The sequence below is a fragment of the Medicago truncatula genome, chromosome 2 (assembly GCF_003473485.1).
Source record: "Medicago truncatula cultivar Jemalong A17 chromosome 2, MtrunA17r5.0-ANR, whole genome shotgun sequence".
NCBI classification, from domain to species: domain Eukaryota; kingdom Viridiplantae; phylum Streptophyta; class Magnoliopsida; order Fabales; family Fabaceae; genus Medicago; species Medicago truncatula.
Window position 1 is genome coordinate 5,482,706 of NC_053043.1, and position 15,878 is coordinate 5,498,583.

Genomic DNA, 15,878 nt, shown 5'->3' on the forward strand with positions numbered 1-15,878 from the left:
ATTCTAACACATTGAATTTGCATTGTCTAGTAAAATTATTGATTGAATTAGATAATAAATATGAAATCACATAATTTTTGTAAGTAATAAGTAATTTGTTTGGTAGAAAAAATTGTTACGAAACATATCTATTTTGATCAATATAATTTTAATCAAAATTTCATAAAAAAGTATTATTCGTAATTTGCATGTGTTAGCGCAGTATAGAGTGGATAGACGAACACAAAAGTACCCGTTTTCCACTATTAATTTATGAGTAAATAGACAATTATTCCCCTGAAATTGTAAGTTTCATCAATTACCCCCCTGAAATTAACAAAACTTCAATTACCCCCTGAAATTTCACATCTTTAATCAATTTACCCCCTCCGTCAAATTTTTCTGTTAGTAAACATGACGTTTTGCGAATACTCCCTTGAAGTTTTGCACTTATGTGCAAAATGCCCCTCAAACTTTAAAATTTATATTATTTTTTTCTTAAAGACAAACAATTAACGACTAACTATTAATGTTGGTCTATTTGATTTCAGTTCTAAAGTGATGACAACTTTAGACATGCATATTGATGTTTCTTTAAGTGATATATATATATATATATATATATATATATATATATATATATATATATAATGAAACTTGCTCAGTGCTGTTTTATTTACCCACAAGAATATCTAGATTCAATGATATATATATATATATATAATGAAACTTGCTCAGTGCTGTTTTATTTACCCACAAGAATATCTAGATTCAATGTTATAGGATTGTCGGAGGGAGTTTAAAGAACTTTGATCAGAAGAAAACAATACAAAGTAAGAACTTTATCAATTAGTAGTACAATGTTACTGAATAATTGTTTAAGTTGAAGAAGGTAACCTCTTTGCTTTCTCACATGCTGACCTTAACTAACCTCCCCAAAGCTTTGGAATTCTCACTGATCTTCAAATCCTTCTTGTACTTTCTATAAAATAATTCAACAAGAAGGTTCACCAAATTGTTATCAAACTCAACATCACCCAAACATTAACGTATGTCTCAATGTTGCTTTAACTTTGAATATTCCTTCGTCAATGATGGACTAAGGAAACATCAAAAGTTCCACCACCAAGGTCGAACACGGGTGCATTTTTCTCACCTTCTCTCTACATTTTCTTGGTCGTTTGGAATGATCTCAACATGATTGTGTTGCCACTCTCAAATGCAGCTGTAGGTTGTGCCAATGTCGATGCCAATGGCTTTTCTTTTTGTTATTGCCACGACAAACGAGAGTTTGAGAGGAGAGAACAAAAGAAAATGATGTTTTGGGTAGTAAACTGAAAATCTGGATGTGATTGATAAAAAAGAACTCGTATTTATAGGCAAAGAAAACAGGGGTATTTCTTCTATATCAAAAGTCTTATTGAAGAAAAATTGGGGAATGGGGAAATGTATGGAAAATACACAAATAATTGGGCAGAGGAAGCTAAGATTTTGCAATTTCCAAAGAACTTGAATTGGGGTCCTTAGCTTGATCAAGTTTTGGAATCGTGTATTTCAATATTCATTGATCCTTGATCAACTCATTATTTCTACACATTGGAATTCATGTCAGCTTGAATGTCCTCTTGACTTTCTTATTTTGTATCTTTGGATCATCCAACTAATAGGAGTTCTTGTGTAGTGTTAGAGATATGATTTATGAATGATGGTTTAGAAGGTAGCAGGCTTGTAGCAATTTCAAGGGATTATCCATTCATAGAGGGAGTGGAAATTAGTATTTTAGGTGGATGTAGCTATTATCCATTCATATGAATATGTTGTTAAAAATTAATGTGTTGACTTGTTTCTGGTTTTTCAATTTACCCATATGCATTGCTCCCAATTCCTTTGGTATTTGAAGGAGAACCCTTATTAATAATTGAACTACAAATTGATTCATTTTGGTAAAGGTGTTGTTACAACTATGTGAACCATTTGATACAAGAAAATATTATGTCTCTCATTTGGTTCATGAATATTTTTTATACATCGGCGGCTATTTATACACAAATGTCTTCTTAATTTGCAAAAACTTACTTAGGAATTGGTTCTGCTACAACTATATGAACCATTTGATACATAAATAATTCTGCTTCTGCAGCAGGTCTTTTACTTTAGAGACTAATAAATGTGTGTAAAATACTCAAGCAGCCGTGCGGCGTTGGTTATCATATATTTATTACGAAATAATATTAGTCATTAAATTGCACAAGATATGTTTTTTTATTAGAAATTTCACAATATATGCTGATTCACATCTGCTCTCACGAAAACATGTATTTTTTTATCCATAAATAATTTTAATTTGTACAATATGAAAAACGCCTAAGCTTTGAGATGAGTGAACACATATTGATGTGGGAAAGGGAAAGAGAAAAAGTGAGGAGGTCGCTTATATTTCTAAAAAATGGAGGAGAGGTGGCTGCTTACCATGTTGCTGTGGTAAAGGAAAGGAAAGAGAAGTGAAAGATTAATGGTATGATAAAATTACAATAACCCGTGAATATAAGCCCCACATCGCTCACAGCAAGTAAGTATGCCGAAGTCTTTGAAAAATTATAAATAAAGAGGAAGTGTTGCATCATATTCATAAGATAAACATTTGTTATTTTAACAATTGTCTGAGTTCAATTTTTATTTAAAATATTTTTAAATAGGAATTAAAATTAGTTAATTGTTATATTGGCCAATGTTTATCTACATTATAATAGTGAAACGCTTTTAAGATAAAAGTAAAATTTGGGAGAAAAATGTTACAAAATCTTGTAATTGGGCGGGACCTCCCCCAATTCAATTATAATGGTGAAGATTAAAGATATACTAATCAACCAAATTGAATTCAACAAGCCAATATTGTATTGGTTCTCAAGTAGGGATGAGAAAAGGTTAGGTCGAGATTGGTTCTCAAGTAGGGGTGAGAAAAGGTTAGGTTGAGGTAGGGTTTGTAAGACTTAAGTTTGACATGTCAAAAATTTGAAGGATTAAGTCTGATTTGCGGTCTGTCATAGACTTAATTTTTAGGTATGAGTTTGGTCCTCTAAAAATCTAATACAGCCTACTAGCATGTTTAAAAGTCTATATTATATGCACATATTTAAATAAGCAATGCGATCTAAGTTTAAATAGACTAACGAACTAATAGATCAATTAGATTAAACTCTCTTTTGATAATCAACTTGAGTTTAGGGAATTTGACTATATATTATATCATATTTCAATTCTAATTTATAAGAATACATTTATATATGTGAAAAGTTAATGTATACTAACAAGCTTAAATTACCGAAAAAGTTTGCAAATTTATATTTTAATTCAAAGTACAAAATATAATATAATAATAAATAATATTATTCATATTTACTTAAATAGGTCAACCTAATAGGCTTAAGAGACTTTTTGAACGATATGTGGTCTAACCTTATAAGCTAAATAGGCTTATAAAAAATCCTAAGCCTCATCTATTTAAGAAATGCTAGGTCGTAGATAGATCGGTCTGACCTATTCTCATCCCTATTTCTAAGAGGACCTATCGCTCTTTGCAATTCAGGGTCATCTCAGCCATCAGGCAAGTAAAGCTTTTGTTTTAGATTCAAAATTTGATTTTTTTGAACTAGTAAATATTTATAGGAAAATGTTAACCAATGCCCCCGGGGCACTGGTTAAGGATGCTAAAAGAAGAAATTCTAAATCAAAATAGATACTTTTTAAGTTTTTAATTGATTACACAACTATCAATACAAATATTATTATACTATTTGCTTCCTTAACCAAGTGCCCTGGTTAACATGACCCATATTTATACTCCCTCCGTCCCAAATTATATGACGTTTTGAGCATTTTACATATATTAAGAAATGCAATTAATATTGTGTGGAAAAAAGATATTATGAGTTGTTTTACAAAATTGTCCTTAATAAATAATATGGAAAAGATAAATGAAAGAATTGAAAGAATAGATAGTAATAAATAGTTAAAGATATAATAGAAAAAATAACATTAATATTACATTGATATTGTAAAACGACATATAATTTAAAACAAATATTTTTCCCTAAAACGACATACAATTGGGACGGAGGAAGTATTATAGTTACCAGTAATGAGACAACAATTATTTTTTACATTCATAGTTTCTAGGACAATTTGAATTTTGTGATTCAAAATCTTTAATCATCATTAATATTGAATTAATATCTACGTGTTTGTTGAGATACATTGCAATTTTCTATGACTAATTAATGTTGTAGTTTTCTTTATTAATTTTGTGATTCACACTCTTTTTTTAACGTTTGTGCACCGTATCTATCTCTATCTCTTACTCCTGGTCTCAATTACTCCCTTTTTAAACATAAGCAAAATTGACATAAGTTTTAATCAGTTTTTGAAGTAGTAAAAGAGCTGGTGCAGAATTATTTATGTATCAAATGGTTTATAAAGTTGTAACATAAACAATTCCTAAGTAAGTGTTTACAAACTAGCAAGGAAGATATTTGTGTGTAAAACATCTGCTTATGTAAATAACTTATTCATGTATCGAATGAGAGTGATAATATTATGTTGTATCAAATTGTTGTCACATAGTTGTAATAATTATAAATAAGGGTCTTATTAACCAGTGTTCTTGGGGCAATGATTAAAGAAACTATAAATAAAAATTTTGTCTTGAAAATATAAGTTTTGACTTTTAATTAAGTAATAAATACACAACTTTTTATAATAAGTTGCTTAACCCCAAGAATACTGTTTAGCATTCTCCTATAAATAAAGGTTCAAGTATTGAATTGAAATTGGCTAATAGGAATAGTGATATCTCTCCCGATCCTTCAAATACCAAAGGAAAAATTGGAAGCAAGAAAATTTGAAAAAACAGAAACATGTCTCTACATATGCAACAAATGTTATTAGTTGGATGATTCAATTCCAAAGATACTCCTACAAAATAAGAAAGTCAATAGGACATTCAAGCTGACATGAATTCCTATGTGTAGAAATAATGAGTTGATCAAGGATCAATGAATATGGGAAATTGCCAAATCCCTCAACCTCAGTCCAAGTTCTTTGGAAATTGCCAATCCCTCAACACTTGCCCAATTATTCTCCGTGTATATTTTCCATACTCCTTCCTCATTCCCCAACTTTTCTGAAAAATGTTCTCTTATGCCTATAAAAACTACCTTTTGATCAATCAGATCCATATTCTCGGTTCACTAACCAAAACACCATTCTTCTTTTGTTCTCTCCTCTCAAATTAAGTGCAATGGCAACAAGAAAAAGCAAAGCCATAGGCATTGACCTTGGTACAAGCTACAGCTGCATTGCAGTGTGGCGAAACAATCGTGTTGAGATCATTCCAAACGACCAAGGGAACCGTGTCACCCCTTCTTACGTTGCCTTCACTGACACTGAAAGATTAATAGGCGATGCTGCCAAAAACCAATTAGCCAAATATCCCCACAACACTGTTTTTGATGCCAAACGTCTGATTGGCCGTCGATTCTCTGACCAAACAGTCCAACAAGACATAAAGCTTTGGCCTTTTAAAGTTGTTCCGAACCACAAAGACAAACCCATGATTGTTGTCAATTACAAAGGCCAAGAGAAACATTTTTCACCTCAAGAGATATCTTCCATGGTGTTGTCTAAGTTAAAGGAAGTTGCTGAAACTTATTTGGGTCATGAAGTGAACAATGCTGTTATCACTGTTCCTGCCTACTTCAACAACTCACAGAGACAAGCTACAAATGATGCAGGAAAAATTGCCGGTTTTAATGTGATGAGGATCATCAACGAGCCTACTGCAGCTGCTATTGCTTATGGTTTGGACAAGAAAATGTGGAGAGAAGGTGAGAAGAATGTGCTTGTGTTTGATCTTGGTGGTGGAACATTCGATGTTTCCTTAGTGACCATTGATGAAGGAATGTTCCAGGTTAAGGCCACATTGGGAGATACTCATTTGGGTGGTATTGATTTCGATAACAATTTGGTGAACCGTCTTGTTGAATTATTTCATAGAAAGTACAAGAAGGATTTGAAGATCAGTGAGAATTTCAAAGCTTTGGGGAGGTTAAGATCAGCATGTGAGAAAGCAAAGAGGTTACTTTCTTCATCTTCACAAACAGTTATTGAGCTTGATTCTCTATGTGGAGGGATTGATCTACATTTCACTGTTACTAGAGCTTTCTTTGAGGAAATAAACAAGGATTTGTTCAAAAAGTGCATGGAGACTGTGGAGAAGTGTTTGGTTGAGGTAAAAATTAGTAAAAGCCAAGTTCATGAGTTTGTTCTTGTAGGAGGGTCTACTAGAATTCCGAAGATTCAACAACTATTGAAGAATATGTTTAGAGTCAACGATGAAGTCAAAGAGCCTTGCAAAAGCATTAATCCTGATGAAGCTGTGGCTTATGGCGCCGCTGTTCAAGCAGCAATATTGAATACTGAAGGAGACAAGAAAATCGAAGACTTGTTACTGTTGGATGTTATGCCTTTTAGTCTTGGTGTTGAAACTAAAGGTGGTGTCATGTCTGTTTTGATTCCAAAGAATACTATGATCCCTACGAAAAAGGAAAATGTATTCTCTATAGCCTGTGATAATCAAGATAGTCTTTTGATCAAAGTGTATGAAGGAGAACATGCTAAGACTGAGGACAACTTTTTGCTTGGTAAATTTGAGCTCTCAGGATGCTCTTTAGTACCAAGAAAGGTTCCAAATATCAATGTTTGTTTTGATGTTGATGTTAATGGAATTTTGGAGGTTACTGCTGAAGATAAGACAATAGGGTTGAAACAGAAGATCACTATCACCAACAAGGAGGGAAGGTTGAGTCCTGAAGAGATGAGAAGAATGATGAGGGATGCCGAGCGGTATAAGGCAGAGGATGAGGAGGTTAGGAAGAAGGTGAAAGCAAAGAACTTGTTTGAGAATTATGTTTATGAAATGAGGGAGAGAGTGAAGAAACTTGAGAAGGTAGTGGAGGAAAGTATAGAATGGTTTGAAAGAAACCAATTGGCAGAAATTGATGAGTTTGAATTCAAGAAGCAGGAGTTGGAAAATAGTATGAAGTTTCTCTAATTGTGATGCTAGGTAAAAGATTTAAGAACAAGTTTCTTGAGTGTGAAGCAATGTAAAATTGTTTGAACTTTGTTAATCAATTAGTGTCTATGAAATTCTCTTGTCTAGTTTATGCTTAATTTCTATCCTAGAGAAACTAATGGTTATGCAATAATGCAAGAATTGTTATAATTACGTTGTGATGATGTGTGTGCAATGCAATCGATTAATTACTTTGTTGAGTTTATTAAGTCTTCTATGACTTTGATCGGTATAGTTAGGAAAATTAAGTAGCTTAGAAGACCATAAACTCATTAAGATGGACCCAAATATACTCGTTGAACAGATAGAAATACCACTCCGGTTGACCCAAATTATATGCTTTTCTTTTTTGTAAAAAAACATTTTGGCAATTTAATACTACAATTTAAGAAATAAAGTCCAGTTTGTATAAAAAAGAGAAATATTGAATTACTTTACCAATTTATCATTCATTGATGGTATGGGAAAAAAAATATTAAATGCAAAATTGGTCTCCATATATTACTTACTAAACCCACAATTTTGGTCCCTTATTTCTTCCTGCAATTTTGATTCCTTTGTTTTTAGGAGGTCAATAGTTTGATCCCAACTCCACAATTTTGGTTCATTATTCTAAAACTAAGGAGTGAAATAATGAGGTCAATAGTTTGATCCCAACTCCAAAATAATACTGACATTGACCAAGTTTTAGAAAATAATCACTCTTTATAGAAATATTTTTTAATAGTTTTTTTTTTCATTTTCATTTTTAAATTAAATAATCAAATAATTAATAAATGTTAAATTTTTAAATTAAATAATCAAATAATTATTTTTAAGAGTAAAATAATATGCATGTTGCAGAGAATATTTCTCCATTATTAAATACTTTATTGATGTATGATGTTCGTGATTTCACTCCCCAACTTTTGTTTTAGTTAATGAAGGCATTTTCTACAAAAAAAAAATTGGATATAGATAAAGAGAGTTTACTTTTAAAATATGGAAAATCAACATTCAAAACTTCAAAAGATGTCTCTTAATGTAAATAAGGAGGAGCAAACTAATGAAAAAAAAATATATTTATAAGTTATAATTAACGAATGTCTCATTACACTTTTTAAAAAACTTTAAATGATAATTTTGTATGAAAATGAAAAATTATGTATTTAGTACAATGAAAAAATTATACTATTTATCATTTTTAAAGAATAACTTTTTAATTTAAAATCTATAAAAATGTCAAAGAAGTCACTCCTTAGACCCAAGTTTAAAAATCCAATTTAGAAACCAAAACCTCACATCCCAAAAAGGACCGGACCAGTCAACTCAAAAGAATTTCACAATTTGTCAAAAGTACAAAAAAAAAAACACAATCTCACAAATGAAAAAAAAAGTTATTCAAACATGCAAAAGAAGCCTCCTCTTTACTCAACCATGTGGTGGACCATGGTCCCTACAGCTTACAGAAAAAACGCGGTTTCAGACAAACACTATTATTATTGTTGTTACAGTCAAACACAACCTTAATAAATTATTATACTCCACCTTTTTAGAACACACAAGAGAAAGAAAAACAAGAACAATAATAACAACAACTTCACCAAACAGCTACTTCAACAAAGTCCAACCAATCCATTCAACAATTCAACTCAAACCCTTTTTCTTCTTCTCAATCTCTTCCACAAAAGATTGAACTTTTTGTTTTTCTATAACAAATGATTATGGAAAACACAACTTCAACAACTAGCTCTGATTCTCTTTCTGCAACAATTTGCAACTCAATCCAAGCTCTGGGTCGTGGTTTTGATGTTACATCAGATATTAGGCTTCTTTACTGTAAAGGGGCACCTGGGTCCAGGCTTGTTCATCTTGATGAGGAACATAATAGGGATCTTGCTCTTTCTCAAGAACTTGTTGTTCCTAATGTTTCTTTGGATATTGATTTTTCTCGTGGGAAAAGTGGTATTGAGAAGACCCCTGTTTGTAGTTTTGAAAAGGTGATTGTTTTTGTTTTTAGGTTTTTTATTTGTTTTGTTGATTGCTTGAGAAGTGAATATCTCACAGGAAGGAAGAGTAAAAATAAAATAAAAATCATATTTTTATTTATTTGTTCTTGTTTTTATTAGAAAATGTTAGTTGTTAGTATGTTATGTTAGATTTTGGAGTTGTTTATGTTGTTTTTGATTTTATTTTTGTGTATGGATTGGCTTATGATTTCAATTTGTTACATTGTGTTATCTAAATGCATTGGTTAATTCAATACTTGGTCATTTCCGTTCATTGCAACTTCTAGAGGGATGCATCCTGTCAAGAGTCCCACAATTGGACGAAGGTCTGAACATGGGTTTATCAGTGAGGGCAATCCTCAACTTACAAGCCGGCTGGTTTTCATGATAGAAGGAGTTATGTCCAATATAAAAAGTTAATATGGTATAAGAGCCTATCAAAGATCCGTTGAGCCACCTTCTATCAGGTGATGGCTATCGGGTTACGCTTTATATGTCTAGTCCTAGGTGTGAGGTGTGTGTGTGTGTGTGTGTTAGAAGTCCTACATTGGATGAGTTATGGCTTGAATATGGGTTTATAAGTGAGGCAAATCCTTAGCTTACAAATTGGTTTTGTTAGGATGAGTTAGAACCAATATAAAAAAACTAATTTAATCACATTGTTGATTTTGTAAGGAATGCACAACACATAATTAGATGAGATAATATGAATGGTTTTAGCATATTAATTCCTTTAGGTCCCTAGTTTCCTGAAATTGGAATTGGATGATTCCAGTTATCTCTCATATCATATACACTCTCTCAAGCTGCATTTCCTTTTTGGCATGTGATTCGCCTATTGCAATTTAAAGTGCATGCAACAAACTACGTCATGGTGAAGGTGCAAATTGGTTTTGGTCAAGAAGAACATTATCAGGGAGTTTGGTAAAATCGCACTTTACTTGCCAAGCTCTGAATGCAATCAATGCATTAACTTTATGATTTATCTAGCTCCAACAAGGCTTTATTTTATCTTGCAACCTCTACAAAGTGTCTACTTACCGTGGTTATGTTATTGGTTCTACCTTTCTTTTTGTGAGAAAACATTATCGTACTATCTTTAGCTCTAAAGGATGTAGAAAGGCTTTCAGAGAATATTCCATGGTTGGCTAAATTCTTCTGGAAGTTACAAAACATGGAGTTGTTTTTAAATGCATAATAAGTCGAAGGGTGGTGTGGTGAATTATTGGAAAATATAGGGATGATAAAATAGTTTAGGTGCAGGTGATTGGATTTTCATTATATACTGTCAAAGTAACTTCTGAGGTGGAGCCTTGGTGCAGCGTTAAAGTTGTTGTCATGTGACTGAAAGGTCACGGGTTCAATTCCTGGAAACAACCTCTTGTGTAAAAAAACATGGTAAGGCTGCGTACAATACACCAAAGGGTGGGACCCCTTCCTGGACCCTACGCATACCAGTGTTGACATAAAATTTGGACTTGTAAAAATGATTTTGGATGCCAAAAGTGCTATCAACTACATTTTTCCTATCTATTTGTTTTGAAATCTATCTCCTAGAATTTGTGGTTGGGCCTAAGACAACCCCACAAAACCGGCTTGTGAGGTGATGGCTGCCCCCACTATACACACTTGTTTAGGCCACATCATTGAAGATATATTTGTAGGCTCTGCATATTTTTACTGTAGCATTCATTTATAAATGATGACTAAATTTTTCAGATGGCGGAATATTTCAATGAAAGGTCAGGCATAGAAGGAAAAATTCCACTTGGAAGCTTCAATTCTATGTTCAACTTCACTGGCTCTTCAATGGTTGATGCAGCAGCCACTAAATCACTTGCCATGGTTGGATATTTCATTCCTCTATTCGAAGTTAAATTAACGAAACAAAATTTGGCCTTGAATGATGAAGTCAGGCGCGCTGTTCCTTACTCTTGGGATCCAGCATCCTTGGCTAGGTAAACTAAGTTTTTAATGTTTAATGCATAGAGTATTGAGTTATATTTTCTGCAGAAAATGATTTTGGCTTGATGTTCTTAGATTTTATGCAATACACATAGAGTTTACTTCTAAATTGACACATACTTAAGATGTAATATCCTGGTCTTCTGAAGATATAATACCCTGTTGTTAACAAATTTCCCCTCATCCTAACAAATTAACCAGTAAAATTCCTATAAAAAAAGTAATTTCAGTATTTATTAATATTTGTATATAGCAGTTTATGTTCTGAATTAGAAGTGGTTGGTTCTAATGCATTGAAAATTATCTATTGCTAATATATTTTTGCAAAACAAAACACTAAAATTTGCAACATCCTTATGTTTTTTTTTAAATGATTAAATATAATTTATTTACTTGAACTCAAAGTCATTCAGCCCCTTGAATATATCTTTGTGAAGTCTACTAAGAGTTATGGATTCTCAGGATGCACTTACATAAGCCAATCATCCTTTTTATTCTTCTTAGGAAACGGACCTAAAAATAATAAGATTTTGAAACTCCAAATGACCACAACTTTGTCTGAATTGTTCAGGTTAAGATTTGTATTTTGATGATAACACGAAAGCTCCTGGTTGTCTGTGACAAATACAATATTATAGTTAATGAATTTCTATATGCTTCACTTGTCATCTGTGTCATTTAGTTATCTTGTTAAAGAAATTGTGCTCTGTATTTTCCAGATTCTTAATCTTACTTTTTTTTTCTTCTTTCAAATGAAAGTGTAGAATTCTACATAGGCATCTAAAAGACAATGGATTTTTTCATTGTTGTTGTACTATGACAATGAAGATTTCACAAAGCATATATATAATCTGACTTAAGTTAATTGATCCAATATTTTTCCCATTTCCCCTTAAAAATCTCAAAAGAAAAGAGTTATATTATATATCCTATTTGCTAGTTGGTATGGACAGAGTCAAGTTCTAATCGGATATTTTTGCCCTTGCTTCTCAGTTTTATTGAGAATTATGGTACCCATATTGTTACATCTGCAACAGTTGGTGGCAGAGACGTCGTGTATGTTAGGCAGCACCAATCATCTTCTTTGTCTGCACCAGACATTGAGAACTACGTTAAGGACATTGAAAATGATAGGTTTCTTGATGCAAAAAACACATCAGGACCCGCTGCTTTGAAGTACAAAGAGAAGGTTAGTATTAAGAGTGGCCTCTTCCCTACCATTACTGTGAAAATATACAACCTTTTTTGCTTCTGATTATTAATGAAACTTCGTTTATTTTATGCTAATGCATTATGTTGTAACCTTGTGCATTTATTTCTGACAATTACACTCTATTTATGCCCTGTTTGGATAAACAACTTAATTAAGTTCTTATGTATAATGCTTAAAAGATAAATTAAATTTGAACTGTTTTAATATAAACTATAAGTTCTTTCACAAGCTATCGTAGAGAGCTGATCAAGATAAGCTGAATACAGCTTATGTACATGTCATAAGTTTTTTCTATAATCTCTTCCAAACAGTCTCCAAGTGAATATGTCAATAGATAAGTTAAAATAAGTCAATCCAAACTGACAATAGAAAATGATGCAGGCACTAATTCAGTCCACATACTGTCACGCTACTAATCTCAGTAAAGTGATCTTTTCATTATGTTGCTGCAGGATGTTACAGTCATTTTTAGGAGGAGAGGAGGGGATGATCTTGAGCAAAGTCATATTAAATGGGTGGAAACTGTAAAGTTAGCACCAGACATCATTAACATGAAGTTTACACCCATTGTTTCTCTTCTTGAAGGAGTACATGGCGTAAAGCTTTTGGAACGTGCTATTGATCTATATCTACAGTGTAAGTTCTAATCCAATTATTATTGCTGTAAAGTTGATATTATTACCTCTGGCAATAGTCATGCTAGGGTAATGAGCTCATTCAGCCCTAGGATCAGTTATAATATCATCAACTTCATAATATAAACTGCAACATCAATCAGAATATTTTTTTAAAAAAATTTGTGAATTTATGACGAGGCTTTCTTAACAATAAATGTCAGCTGCATGTTTAGGGATCCCAGTTATTATATGAATTTGAAGGAAAAAGTTTTGGTTCTGTGCCTGAAAACAACTCATGAAATAGGCAGAGTTCAGAGGAAATTGAGCTTGAAAACTGGGATAGTAATACTAGACATGACAATTTCTGGACAAGTATAACAAAATGTTAACATAATTTTTTAAAGTAGGTAATTGACCGCTCTTATATTAAACAGACAAACCTCCTATTGAAGACCTACAGTATTTCTTGGATTTCCAAATAACTCGAGTTTGGGCGCCGGAGCAGAATAATCTACAAAGAAAGGAGCCTGTTTGTCAATCTCTTCAGTTCAGCTTAATGGGACCTAAGCTTTTTGTCAGTCCAGATCAGGTATTGTTTACTAAATTCTACTATTTTTAACATGAGTATCAAATTATCTCAAAAGAGGACTATTCGCAACACAAAACATAGATTCAGTGCTTAAATTGTGATTCTATGATTCTGTTTAATTGAATTGAAACTAGCTATGAAGATTTTTCAGAAACCTCAGACAGTTTATTGTAACACTCAAAGTTAAATGAATTATGAAACCTCAGACAGTTTATTGTAACACTCAAAGTTAAATGAATTATAGGGTACGAAATTGAGAAATTACAAGTTTTATTTGAATTGGATTAAAACTCTGCCTATGTCGTAGTTGTTGAAAATCATCAAAAATCCAGTTCGACCTATGAAGCACTGACACATACACAAACACCAAACACAACACTAACACGTAGACACTGGTAGTAATTTAAGAAAATGGAAGTGATTGAATATAACCACATGAGTCAGTATCGGACACCAAACACACCTTCAATCTCAAGTATCAATGCTACATAGAGTCCGATGCACAGATAAAATAGGAGGGTTGTTTTAGTTCTTAAACAGTGAAAGTAAATTTTGTCAAATCTTTATGATAGACTATAGATTATAACTTGGTTATAACTTATAAGTTTGTGTAGTTGAGTTCAGGATCCACATTTATCACATGTTTGCTAGAGCAATGAAAGATCACGTACTTCAGAATTTGGATATGTATGTTGTTAACTCTAGACTACAAGTGAGTGAGGCAACACCATGACTTGTCATTGCAGGTAACAGTTGGACGCAAGCCTGTGACCGGACTAAGGCTGAGCCTAGAAGGGAACAAACAGAACCGACTCGCAATTCATTTGCAGCATTTAGTCTCACTCCCGAAAAACCTCCAACCTCATTGGGATGCACACATGGCCATAGGTGCTCCCAAATGGCAAGGTCCAGAGGAGCAAGACAGCCGTTGGTTTGAACCGATCAAATGGAAGAACTTCTCCCACGTAAGCACTGCGCCAATTGAGATAACTGAAACTAACATCGGAGACCTCTCTGGTGTTCATATTGTCACTGGTGCTCAACTCGGCGTTTGGGACTTTGGTGCCAAAAATGTATTACACCTCAAACTACTTTTCTCTAAGGTACCAGGGTGCACGATAAGACGGTCAGTGTGGGATCATAACCCTTCCACTCCGGTAGCTGGACACAAATCAGACGGTGCTTCTTCATCATCGGCGAAGAAAACCTCTGATGAGAAAAAGGAAGATAGTTCCGTCCACATTGGAAAACTTGCGAAAATTGTGGACATGACAGAAATGTCAAAAGGGCCGCAAGATATTCCTGGTCATTGGTTAGTTACAGGGGCTAAGCTTGGAGTAGAAAAAGGAAAAATTGTACTCAGGATAAAATACTCCTTGCTAAACTATTGATCCATATTTTTTTCCTCCCTTTGAATTTGATTATTTTTTCCCCTTCACACTAGAAACAATAGCCAAACATTTTTTGCACAGGGAATCAATCTTTTGAGTTCTTTTGTGATATGTAGATTTTCATTTTTAGTTATTTAGTTGATGGTGATGCAATGGTTTATTATATTTCTATAACTTTGTATTAAATTTTGTTGATTTAATGGAATATGAGCATAGTGACATTATGAGGCGAGTTTATTCTGTCTTGGATTACATAGATTCACTGAAGTTTGGAGGACTATCTTCTACATTTTTACTTGAATGGATGGATATACACTCGTGTGCATGGTTGAAAAAACCAGATTGGATGGTGTAATTTGAAGGCCAGTGAACTAATCGAATCTTGGTTCAGAAAAGCTCATAATCGAATGATGAAAAGTAGTAACAAAAAAAATCTAACAAATTCAAATTAGTTTAAATTGGTATAAGAAAATCCGTTAAGTTTTAGTTATTTTATTTTATTTGTCATTTTCTTCCCATGGGTTAAACGTTAATACTTTGGATGCGTTAAACGTTTTGACACTTTCAATGCTTAGTTTTTCAAACTTTAGCTTTTGGTTACAAACTCCTTAGTTAGTATACTACTATATGAGTAGTAATATTTGAACAACCATTTTATACAACTTTTGGGGTAATTTCTTTTTTCTCTCTTTTCATTGGTTAAAAACAATGGAGAAAGAAAAAGGAAGAGAGAGAATAAGAAGATAATGTGAGTATAAGAGAGAAAGTTGTCAAAAGGTTGTCACAAAGTGGATGTACAAATATCATTTCTCCTACTATATATAGAATATCACATAATCAATTTAATTATTATTAGATTTTAATAGAAATTCATTGTCTGCGCCTTCTATATATAAACTTAACTTAGTTGATAGAAACAATTCCTAATATATATAAAAATCGGAGTTCGAACCTTGTATACTCCACTTGTCAGCATAAAATAATTTAAAAGACACACAAAACAACAA

General features: G+C 32.7%; 2 protein-coding genes across 2 annotated transcripts; both read left to right on the forward strand.

Moving 5' to 3' along the window:
- The first annotated feature begins 5,244 nt into the window (after positions 1-5,244).
- Positions 5,245-7,194, forward strand: LOC11442919 (heat shock 70 kDa protein). Its single transcript, XM_003593751.3, has one exon. The coding sequence runs from the start codon at positions 5,276-5,278 to the stop codon at positions 7,085-7,087; it is 1,812 nt and encodes a 603-aa protein (XP_003593799.2). The 5' UTR covers positions 5,245-5,275; the 3' UTR covers positions 7,088-7,194.
- Positions 7,195-8,623: 1,429 nt separating this feature from the next.
- Positions 8,624-15,103, forward strand: LOC11438307 (MACPF domain-containing protein CAD1). Its single transcript, XM_003593752.4, has 6 exons — positions 8,624-9,087; positions 10,816-11,054; positions 12,055-12,250; positions 12,727-12,910; positions 13,326-13,480; positions 14,227-15,103. Exons 1-6 carry the CDS (start codon positions 8,806-8,808, stop codon positions 14,869-14,871), a joined length of 1,701 nt encoding a protein of 566 aa, XP_003593800.1. The 5' UTR covers positions 8,624-8,805; the 3' UTR covers positions 14,872-15,103.
- The last annotated feature ends 775 nt before the right edge of the window (positions 15,104-15,878 follow it).